Here is an 11027-nt window from a genome sequence, read left to right on the forward strand (position 1 = left end):
ACATCAACACATTTAATGGGTAGGCAGTTTATGACATGGGAGACAGAATGGATGATAGCAAGGGGTGAACACATTGGGCAGACTGGAGGGCGAGGGCAGGACAGAACGGATTTCCTGTACCCCCTGGCAGATGCTTACAGAATGGTGGAACCCTTGGAGGAGGTTGCCTGCTCACCTTCCCATTCATAGCACAGGAAGTGTGAAAATGTTAAAAAGCATGTTAAAGAGCCTGAGCCAAGCACCCCCCACAAGAAGTACAAAGTGTGTTCTCCTCACACCAACACTTGTTTTTCAGCCAGACTGAGCGATTTAGCCGCCACAGATAACACTACATACTCTGCGACCTTATTCAGTGAACAAAAGTTCCCAGGTTCAATCCCTCGTGTCTTGAGATAGCTAGAACATTTCTACAGCGCCTTGCACAATCTCAGGACATCCCAAATCACTTTACAGCCAATGAAGTACTTCTGAAACGTGGTCACTGTTGTAATGCAAGAAACGTGGCAACCAATCTGCTCACAGCAAGATCCCACAAACAGCAATGAGATAATGACTAGATTAGTGATGTTGCTTGAGGCCTAAGTATTGGCCAGGACACCAGGAGAAATCCCCTGCGCTTCTTCGAATAGTGCCATGGGATCTTTTACGTCCACCTGAGAGAGCAGACGGGTCCTCGGTTTAATGTCTCATCGAAAAACGGCACCACCGACAGTGCAGCACTCCCTCAGTACAACGTTGGGAGTGTCAGCCTGGATTATGTGCTCAAGTCTCTGGAGTGGTGCTTGAACCCACGACCTCCTGACTCCGAGGTGAGACTGATAACACTGAGCCAAGCTGACATCAGGCTCGCAGGTAAAGCTCCACTTCCGAATCTCCCGCTGCACTCAAATAACCTGCCAACATTCACCACCCATGGCAACACTTAAGGAATGGCCATTTGAGCAAGTTATGGAAACTGACCCCAATATGTCACCTTCAGGATTAGGGAAAAGAAAGTTAGGCAGGAACCAAAAAATGTGTGTTCAGAACAGATGGTGTTCGAAAGAAAACACAAGTTGCCCAACGTGAGATAAAAGGTTATTTCAGAGTTCCAGAACTGGCACTAAAGGTGAGAAATGTCTAAAGTCACACAATCCACATTCCGCAGCGTGACCACAACATTAAAGTCTGAGGCGGCCATTTCAGAGACATCTCCCACAATGGCAATGGGAATTTCGATTGCACGGAAGGCATTTTAAAAACAGCAAACATCTACTGGAGAAATAAATGGATGGGTGGGTGGCCAGGGCAGGGCGACGGGAGGACTGGAGAAATAAATGGATGGGTGGGTGGCCAGGGCAGGGCGACGGGAGGACTGGAGAAATAAATGGATGGGTGGGTGGCCAGGGCAGGGCGACGGGAGGACAGGAGAAATAAATGGATGGGTGGGTGGCCAGGGCAGGGCGACGGGAGGACTGGAGAAATAAATGGATGGGTGGGTGGCCAGGGCAGGGCAGGGCGACGGGAGGACTGGAGAAATAAATGGATGGGTGGGTGGCCAGGGCAGGGCGACGGGAGGACAGGAGAAATAAATGGATGGGTGGGTGGCCAGGGCAGGGCAGGGCGACGGGAGGACTGGAGAAATAAATGGATGGGTGGGTGGCCAGGGCAGGGCGACGGGAGGACTGGAGAAATAAATGGATGGGTGGGTGGCCAGGGCAGGGCGACGGGAGGACTGGAGAAATAAATGGATGGGTGGGTGGCCAGGGCAGGGCAGGGCGACGGGAGGACAGGAGAAATAAATGGATGGGTGGGTGGCCAGGGCAGGGCGACGGGAGGACAGGTAACTTAGTCTCAAGGCAGGGGTGACTGATTCAATTTTCATTCTTAAATTTCACATCCCCTAATTTATGTTTCCTAAATTGTCATAACATACTCTGGCTTATCTTTCCAATTCCTATCTTTAATGTGTAGTTTATTTCTTTGTTGCATCTTTCCCCTGCACTTAATAACTAATTTATTACCCCCACCCCCTCTTTCCTGAGAAACAGAATGCAGCATAAGAACATAAGAATTAGGAGCAAGAATAGGCCATTCGGCCCCTCAAGCCTGCTGCACCATTCAATATCATGGCTGATCTTCGACCTCAACTCCACTTTCCCGTCCGATCCCCATATCCCTCGATTCACCTAATCCAAATATCTATCGATCTCAGCCTTGAATACTCAAAGACTGAGCGTCCACAGCCCTCTGGGGTAGAGAATTCCAAAGATTCACCACCTTCCGAGTGAAATTCCTCCTCATCTCAGTCTTAAATGGCCGACCCCTTATCCTGAGACTATGCCCCCTAGTTCTAGACTCTCCAGCCAGGGGGAAACAACCTCTCAGCATCTACCCTGTCAATCCACCCGAGAGAGTATAAGCCCAAGCTACTCAAATTCTGCTCATAGGACAACCCTCTCATCCCAGGAATCAATCCAGTGAATCTTCACTGCACCGCCTCTAAGGCAAGTATAACCTTCCTCAGATAAGGAGACAAAAACTGTGCACAGTGCTCCAGGTGTGGTCTCACCAAAGCCCTGTACAAAGCAGTTCTAATATAATGGGTACAACACAGCACGAAAAGCAAAACTGAAACACAAACAAAATGCTGGAAGTGCACAGTCACTCAGGAGCTGAAAGAAAGACAAGTTAGTATTTCAGGTAGGATCCTGGGGAGAAGAGAGTCTGATGGACGGCCCCACCCAACATGATAATCTGCCCTTTCACTTTCAGATGTTGTACAACCTGCTGCACATTTCCATCTTTTATTTTGCCACTGATATACGACAATTGAATCACTCAAACGCAACCAGAACACCAGCAAACACTTGATTCTCTCTTTCCCGTGTCTGCTTCAGCCTCCCATTACCACAAATCATTCCGCTGCCAAAGGCATGTTGACTTCACACCGTGATCAAATCTGGAACTGGGACAGTGAAAACCGCCAATTAATTGCAAGCACCTCCACAGGGGCATCCTCAGTGTGTTGGGGCACATTCTCCTTGCAGACAGTGTCCATGCATGTTGGGGAAATCGAAAACTCTGGGCCATAAATATAAGATAGTCACTAATAAATCCAATAGGGAATTCAGAAGAAACTTCTTCACCCAGAGAGTGGTTAGAACGTGGAACTCGCTACCAACGTTCGCTCTAATTTTTTTGGCGCCACGCAGTCCCTTTTATTGATAAGCCAGCTGCGCGGGTTCCACGCAGCTTAAAGGGAACGGTGCTCGCTACCACACGGAGTAGCTGAGGTGAATAGCATCGATGCATTTAAGAGAAAGCTAGATAAACACGAGAAAGGAATAGGGTGAGATGTGGTCGGGTGGGAGGAGGCTCACGTGGAGCATGAACACCGAATGAAGACCGTTGAATGAATGGCCTGTTTCTGTGCTGTAAAATTCTATGTAATGTCTGTCGCTATAAAGACCAGTCACAGGCACGCCTCACTATAAGCAATGAAAACTAAAACAAAGCATGATTCGGGAGCACCATTTCTCACTGCTCTATCAAGCCGAGATCTGGTACTGGATTCGGGTTCAGCAATCAAATCCACGCAGCTGCGCAAATGGTCGCCAGGAAAAACAGTAGAGATTCCTGATGGAAAAGACCGAGACAGGTTGCAGAAATAGGGTGGGTTCAGGCAATGAAGAGCTTCAAAGACAAGGATGGAACGTTTAATGCAGTGGGGAGTGCAGAGGCAACACAGGTCAGCTAAGACATGGGGCGATGGATGAGCTGGACAGGATACATGCAGCAAGAGTTTTCAACAAGTTGGAGGTTATGGAGGGTCTATTACACGTTACTGAAATCAGAGACTCAGTTCAATACCTGGGGTTGTGTTTGATTTTTGGAAGTAAGCTAAACAATTTTGAAAACAAAAATAAGCAAGATTTGACAGCTGTGGCCAATGATGTGAAGGCCTTAGAGAGGGTGCAGAAAAGATTTCGGAGAATGATTCCAGGGATGAAGGACTTCAGTTACGTGGATAGACTGGAGAAGCTGGGGTTGTTCTCCTTAGAGCAGAGAAGGTTGAGAGGAGATTTGATCGAGGTGTTCAAAATCATGAGGGGTCCGGACAGAGTAGATAGAGAGAAACTGTTCCCATTGGCAGAAGGGTCGAGAACCAGAGGACACAGATTCAAGGTGATTGGTAAAAGTCCAAAAGCGACATAAGATAAAACATTTATACGCAGCGAGTGGTGAGGATCTGGAATGCACGGCCTGAAAGGGTGGTGGAGGCCGACTCAATCACGGCTTTCAAAAGGGAGTTGGACAAGTAGCTGAAAGAAAAAAAAATGGCAGGGCTACGGGGAGAGGGCGGGGGAGTGGGACCAGCTGAAGTGCTCTCGCAGAGAGCCGGCACGGGTTTGACGGGCCGAATGGCCTTCTTCTGTTCTGTAACCATTGTATGATTCTATTCACTGAGCGCTTGTCACATTTAATGTAATGACATATTAACATGTATTAACAGTTAACGGCTTGTAGCCTTGCCCAAGGTCAGTTCATAGAAACATAGAAACTAGGAGCAGGAGTAGGCCATTCGGCCCTTCGAGCCTGCTCCGCCATTCAACGAGATCATGGCTGATCATCCAAACCCTAGCACCCGGTCCCTACACCGACAGGCATCCCACCCAAGCCCTATCCCCGTAACCCCACATATTTAATCCCCCCTAACACTAAGGGTCAATTTATCATAGCCAATCAACCTAACCCGCACATCTTTGGACTGTGGGAGGAAACCGGAGCACCCGGAGGAAACCCACGCAAACACGGGGAGAATGTGCAAACTCCACACAGACAGTCACCCGAGGCCGGATTCGAACCCGGGTCCCTGGCGCTGTGAGGCAACAGTGCTAACCACTATGCCACCGTGCATACAAGATGGCAACCACAGAGATTTACAGCACAGACGACCATCATTTGGCCTATCGTGTCTGAAAAAGAGTTCTCCGGCCTAATCCCACTTTCCAGCACTAGGTCCGTAGCCCTGTAGGTTACGGCTCTTCAACTGTATATCCAAGTACTTTTTAAATGCGAGAGGGTTTCTGCCTCTACCACCCTTTCAGGCAGTGAGTTCCAGACCCCCACCACCCTCTGGGTGAAAAAAGTTCTCCTCAACTCCCCTCTAATCCTTCTACCAATTACTTTAAATCTCTGCCCCCTGGTTACTGACCTCTCTAAGGGAAATAGGTCCTTCCTATCCGCTCTATCTCGGGCCCTCAGAATGTTACACAGCGCAATGAAATCTCCCCTCAGCCTCCTCTGTTACAAAGAAAACAACCCCAGCCTATCCAGGCTGGCAATTTAGAGACAGTGGAGGGGTTGAAAGAATTGGTGGTGAGGCAGAGCTGGGTGTCGCCAGCGCACGTGTGGAAACTGACACTGTGTTTTCAGATGATGTCACCGAGGGGCAGCATGTTGATGAGAAATAGGAGGGGGGGCCAAAGATAGATCCTCAGGGGACACCTTGGGAACCGTGCGAGGAACCCGAAAACAACCCGAGCCAGGGGTTGGAGGAGGTGGGCCGGCTGTCTGTGGCAACAAGGGTTTCATTTAAAAAGTACTGGGATATGCATTTGAATTCCCGTAACCTACAGTGCCACGGAGCAAGTTGGGAGCGACTTCAGAAACCCACTCAACGGCGCCACAATGTGGCCAGAGTCTGCAACTGCACCATAACATGGCAAAGTTGAATGGGGAAATGTTGATGCGGCAAAGTTGAATGGGGAAATGTTGAAGTAAAAATGAATGGGGAAGAAAGACTTGCATTCATATAGCGCCTTTCACGACCACCGGACGTCTCAAAGCATTTTACAGCCTATGAAGTACTTTTTGAAGTGTAGTCACTGTTGTGATGCGGGAAACACGGAAGCCAATTTGCGCACAGCAAGCTCCCACAAACAGCAATATGCTAATGACCAGATAATCTGCTTTTGTTATGTTGGTTGAGGGATAAATATTGGCCAGGACACCAGGGAGAACTCCCCTGCTCTTCAAAATAGTGCCACGGGATCTTTTACGTCCACCTGAGGCGGCAGACGAGGCCTCAGTTTAACGTCTCATGCGAAAGACGGCACCTCCGGCAGCGCAGCGCTCCCTCAGCACCGCACTGGGAGTGTCAGCCTAGATTTTTGTGCTGGAGTCTCTGGAGTGGGACTTGAACCCACAACCTTCTGACTGAGCCACGGCCGACACAGAAATGTTGACACAGCAAAGGTGAATGGGGAAATGTTGACATTCTAAAATGGCGGCGCGCACGGACGCAGCGGCTTTGTCTCTCCCGAGACTGAGCGTTTTCACCCTCCTTCTGAGTCTCTTCTGGACTCTGCTGATTCGGGAATTAAAGGCTGACCGACCGTACAGCCGGCAGACGCTCCTAGACATCGGGGCCGACTGCGTGCGGCTTACACTCGGCGACATCGATCTGCCTCCCGACATCGCCCGACCCCCGGGACCAGCGTGGCGTCCTTCCCCAGCCGGAAGTCAGCGCAGAACGCGCAGGGAACGCAAGCAGAAGCGGGGTAAGAGGGCAGGTATCCAAAACAGGCTGAAGAGGGCCCCACACAAACCCTCCCTCCCAAGTATTTTCCTGGCCAACGTCAGGTCACTGGAGAACAAAATGGATGAGATCAAACTGGATCTCTCCACACAGAAAAGGACAAAGGAATGCTGCGCCATGATCTTCACAGAGACCTGGCTGAACAACAGCATCCCTGACACCACCATCCAACTAGAAGGACGCACAGTCTTCCGCGCCGACAGAACTGCAGACTCCGGTAAGAGCAAGGGAGGCGGTTTGTGCATTTACACTAACAATGCCTGGTGCACTAACACGGACATAATCGATAGATCCTGCTCGGCTGATTTGGAATTCCTCATGGTAAGGTGCAGACCCTTCTACCTGCCTCGGGAATTCACGGCTGTTATCATCACTGTGGTCTACATCCCACCACACGCTAATGCAAAACTAGCACTGAAGGACCTCTACAGGGCCATCAGCGAACAACAAACTGCGCACCCAGACGGAGCTTTTATCATCGCAGGGGATTTCAATCACATAAACCTAAAAACTGTACTACCGAAATTCCACCAGAATGTCTCCTGCCCCACAAGAGGGGAGAACACACTGGATCAAGTCTACATGAGCATTGTAGACGCTTATAAGGCCATTCCCTGCCCCCCACCTTGGGAAGTCTGACCACCTCTCTCTGTTTCTAGCCCCGGCATACAAACCGCTCATCAAAAGAGGGAGAACATCAGTGAGAGCAGTGAAAGTATGGCCAGAGGGGGCAGTATCAGAGCTTCAGGACTGCTTCGAACGCACTGACTGGGGCATGTTTGCCCATAATGACATCGAGGAATACGCATCCACAGTGCTATTCTACATCAACAGCTGCGTCGAGGTCGCCACGACCCATAAAAATATCAGGACATACCCCAACCAGAAACCCTGGATGAACGGAGAGGTCCGCTCACTGTTGAAAGCACGCGACGCAGCATTTAAATCTGGCGACGCGGCGGCTTACAGTGCAGCTAGGACCAACCTAAAAAAGGGCATCAGGACTGCCAAAAGGAAACAGACACTGCGGATAGAGGATCACTTCCGCAACAACTCGGACCCCCGGCGCATGTGGCAAGGCATCCAGTCCATCACTGACTACAAGGGCAAAAACACCAGTCCCCCGGTTAGCGATGCCTCCCTTCCGGAGGAGCTTAACAACTTCTACGCTCGCTTCGACAGGGACAACATGGAGCCGGCTACCAAAGCCTTGCCACCCCCGGAAGACCAGGTGCTCACTCTGTCGACCTCCGACGTAAGGGGTGTTCTACGCGGAGTGAACACACGAAAGGCTGCTGGACCAGATAGCATCCCTGGACGGGTGCTCAAGAAATGTGCTGATCAGCTGGCTGATGTCTTCACCGCCATCTTCAATCTGTCATTGGCCCAGGCAGTAGTCCCTACATGCTTCAAGACCGCTACCATTATTCCTGTGCCAAAACAAACGGCTGTGACGTGCCTCAACGACTATCGACCTGTCGCGCTCACACCCATCATAATGAAGTGTTTCGAGAGACTGGTCTTAGCCCACATCAAAGCCAGTGTTCCTGCCTCCCTTGACCAACACCAGTTTGCCTATCGTGCAAACAGATCAACGGAGGATGCAATCACAACTGCTCTACACTCGGCACTGAATCACCTAGATGGTAAGGAGACCTACATCAGAATGCTGTTTATAGACTACAGCTCAGCATTCAACACTATCGTCCCCAACAAGCTGGCCACCAAACTCCAAACTCTTGGCCTGAACACTTCCCTCTGCAACTGGACCCTGGACTTCCTAACAAACAGACCCCAGTCTGTCAAATTAGGTAACCACACCTCCCCCCCCCCCCGACCCTGAACACGGGGGCCCCACAAGGATGTGTGCTGAGCCCCCTCCTCTACTCCCTCTTCACCCACGACTGTGTGGCTGTTCATAGTTCCAACACCATCATCAAGTTTGCGGATGACACCACGGTAGTAGGCCAGATCACCAACAATGATGAGTCAGCCTGCAGGGAGGAGGTCCAGCATCTTGTGAAGTGGTGCGCCGATAACAACCTGGCCCTTAACACCAAGAAAACAAAAAAAATCATTGTGGACTTCAGGAAGTCCAAAGGCGGAAGTCACACCCCCATCCACATCAATGGGGCTGTGGTGGAAAGGGTGGACAGCTTTAAGTTCCTCGGAGTCCACATCACGGAAGACCTCTCCTGGTCCCTCAATACCTCCTCTCTGGTGAAGAAGGCCCAGCAGCGCCTATATTTCCTAAGGAGGCTGAAGGGATGTAACCTGTCACCCCTGATCCTCTCTAACTTTTACCACTGCACTATAGAGAGCATCCTGACAAACTGTATCACAGTATGGTATGGCAGCTGTAGCTACTATGACCGGAAAGCCCTGCAGCGGGTAGTCAAAACTGCCCAACGCATTGCCGGCACCTGGCTACCGACCATAGAGCACATATACCAGAAACGTTGTCTACGGAGGTCACGGTCCATCATCAAAGACCCTACCCACCCCAGGCACAGTCTGTTCGCCCTCCTACCATCTGGGAGACGCTACAGATGCATTCGCACCCGTACGACCAGATTTAGGAACAGCTTCTTTCCCAGGGCTGTCATCCTACTGAACTCCACAAATAAACTCTAAAGCCTGCACATCTGCCAATGCACTTTATTATGGTCATATTTATGTTAATACACTACAAGCCAAATGTATGTTGAATGTTTAAATGTCTTAATCCAAATGTACACTCTCGGGAGCCGCAAGCCTACATTTCGTTGTACTGCACTTGTGCACTAACAATGACAATAAAAGTTGATTTGATTTGATTTTGATTTGACTTGATTTGATGGCAAAGTTGAATGGGGAAATGTTGACACGGCAAAGGTGAATGGGGAAATGTTGACATGGCAAAGGTGAATGGGGAAATGCTGACACGGCAAAGGTGAATGGGGACATGTTGACACGGCAAAGGTGAATGGGGAAATGTTGACATGGCAAAGGTGAATGGGGACATGTTGACACGGCAAAATTGAATGGGGACACGTTGACATGGCAATTGACAGCAGTGACCAACAGAGCGGTTCGAGGAGGGGGATTTTTCAGGGGCGGACACTGAGCTGCTGCCACTCACCGAAGACGTAGACCACCCCGAGGGCGCCGCCGACCCCCAGCAGCCCCGCCAGCCTCAGCACCATCTTCTTGGCGTAGGCCGCATTCTGCTTCTGTTTCTTCTCCTGCTCCGTGCCGCCGGCACCGCTCCCAGCCCCGGGCTCGCCGCCGCTGCCACTGCCGGCGCTGCCGCCCTCCTCCCGGGCCCGCTGCTGCTGCTGCTGCTTCTCCTGCAGGATGGCCTGAGCCAGGCCGCCTGCCGCCGCGCCGCTCGGCCCGCGGCCCCTCTCCGTCGACAGCGGACTGGAGCCGGCCTTCGCCTGGTCCCTGTCGAGCGCCGACGCTCGGCGGCCGCTGGCGGGCCGGCAGCGCAAGGTCGGGCCGCCGAGGCTGAGCGCTGACCGGCGACACATGCAGCGCAGCGCCGCCGCCATCTTGGCCAACTGGTCCCGTCCCCCCTCTCTGACTGACGCCATCCGCCACCAATGGGAGGCCGGCGTGCCGAGCGCCGGTGACATCACCGAGCCAATCAGCACAAAGCTCGGCAGCGACGCCTCCCGGCACGATCCCGCCAAAGGTCAGCACAGTGCGCGGAGAAGGACAAACCAACCCTCGCCGCCAGAAAGCAAAACTCAACTCGAAATAGCCAGTCCAAAAATCCCAAATGCAAAGTGTAATGTATTATCACAGTTTTTTTTTTCCAATTCGTTTTTATGGGATGTGGGCGTCGCTGGCATTGCCAGCACTTATTGCCCATCCTTAATTGCCCTTGAGAAGGTGGTGGTGAGCCGCCTTCTTGAACCGCTGCAGTCCGTGTGGTGAAGGTGCTCCCCCAGTGCTGTTAAAGAGTTCCAGTGTGAGAAGTCACACAACACCAGGTTATCGTCCAAGCTTTATTTGAAATCACAAGCTTTCATCAGGTGATGAAGGAGCAGCGCTCCAAAAGCTTGTGATTTCAAATAAAACTGTTGGACTATAACCTGGTGTTGTGTGACTTCTCACATTTGTCCACCCCAGTCCAACACCGGCATCTCCACATCAAAGAGTTCCAGGATTTTGACCCAGCAAAGATGAAGGAACGGCCGATATATTTCCAAGTCAGGATGGCGCGCGACTTGGAGGGGAACCTGGAGATAATGGTGTTTGCATGCGCCTGCTGCCCTTGTCCTTCTAGGCGGACGAGGTCACAGGTTTGGGAGGTGTTCCGTAGACATCTGGCCCAATCTCTGTCAGAAAGATTGCTTTTTCTGTTCACAGATTACTTTATTTTGAGCTTTAACATGCTCATCTACACCTTTGGTCTCAATAATGTTATTGGCCCTAAAAAAAAATCTCCATCCAATTT

General features: G+C 51.1%; 1 protein-coding gene across 1 annotated transcript in view; it reads right to left on the reverse strand.

Annotated features, from left to right (window-relative positions):
* Window positions 1–10146, reverse strand: part of timm50 (translocase of inner mitochondrial membrane 50 homolog (S. cerevisiae)) — a 186774-nt gene extending 176628 nt beyond the window's left edge. The window contains exon 1 of the mRNA XM_085973600.1: window positions 9705–10146. Coding sequence (XP_085829726.1) covers window positions 9705–10116 — 412 coding nt within the window. The 5' untranslated portion in view covers window positions 10117–10146. The remainder of the gene's footprint in view (window positions 1–9704) is intronic.
* Between the last annotated feature and the right edge of the window lie 881 nt (window positions 10147–11027).

The sequence above is a fragment of the Somniosus microcephalus genome, chromosome 34, assembly GCF_052327205.1.
Source record: "Somniosus microcephalus isolate GS21.2 chromosome 34, FLI_Smic_1.0, whole genome shotgun sequence".
NCBI lineage: Eukaryota > Metazoa > Chordata > Chondrichthyes > Squaliformes > Somniosidae > Somniosus > Somniosus microcephalus.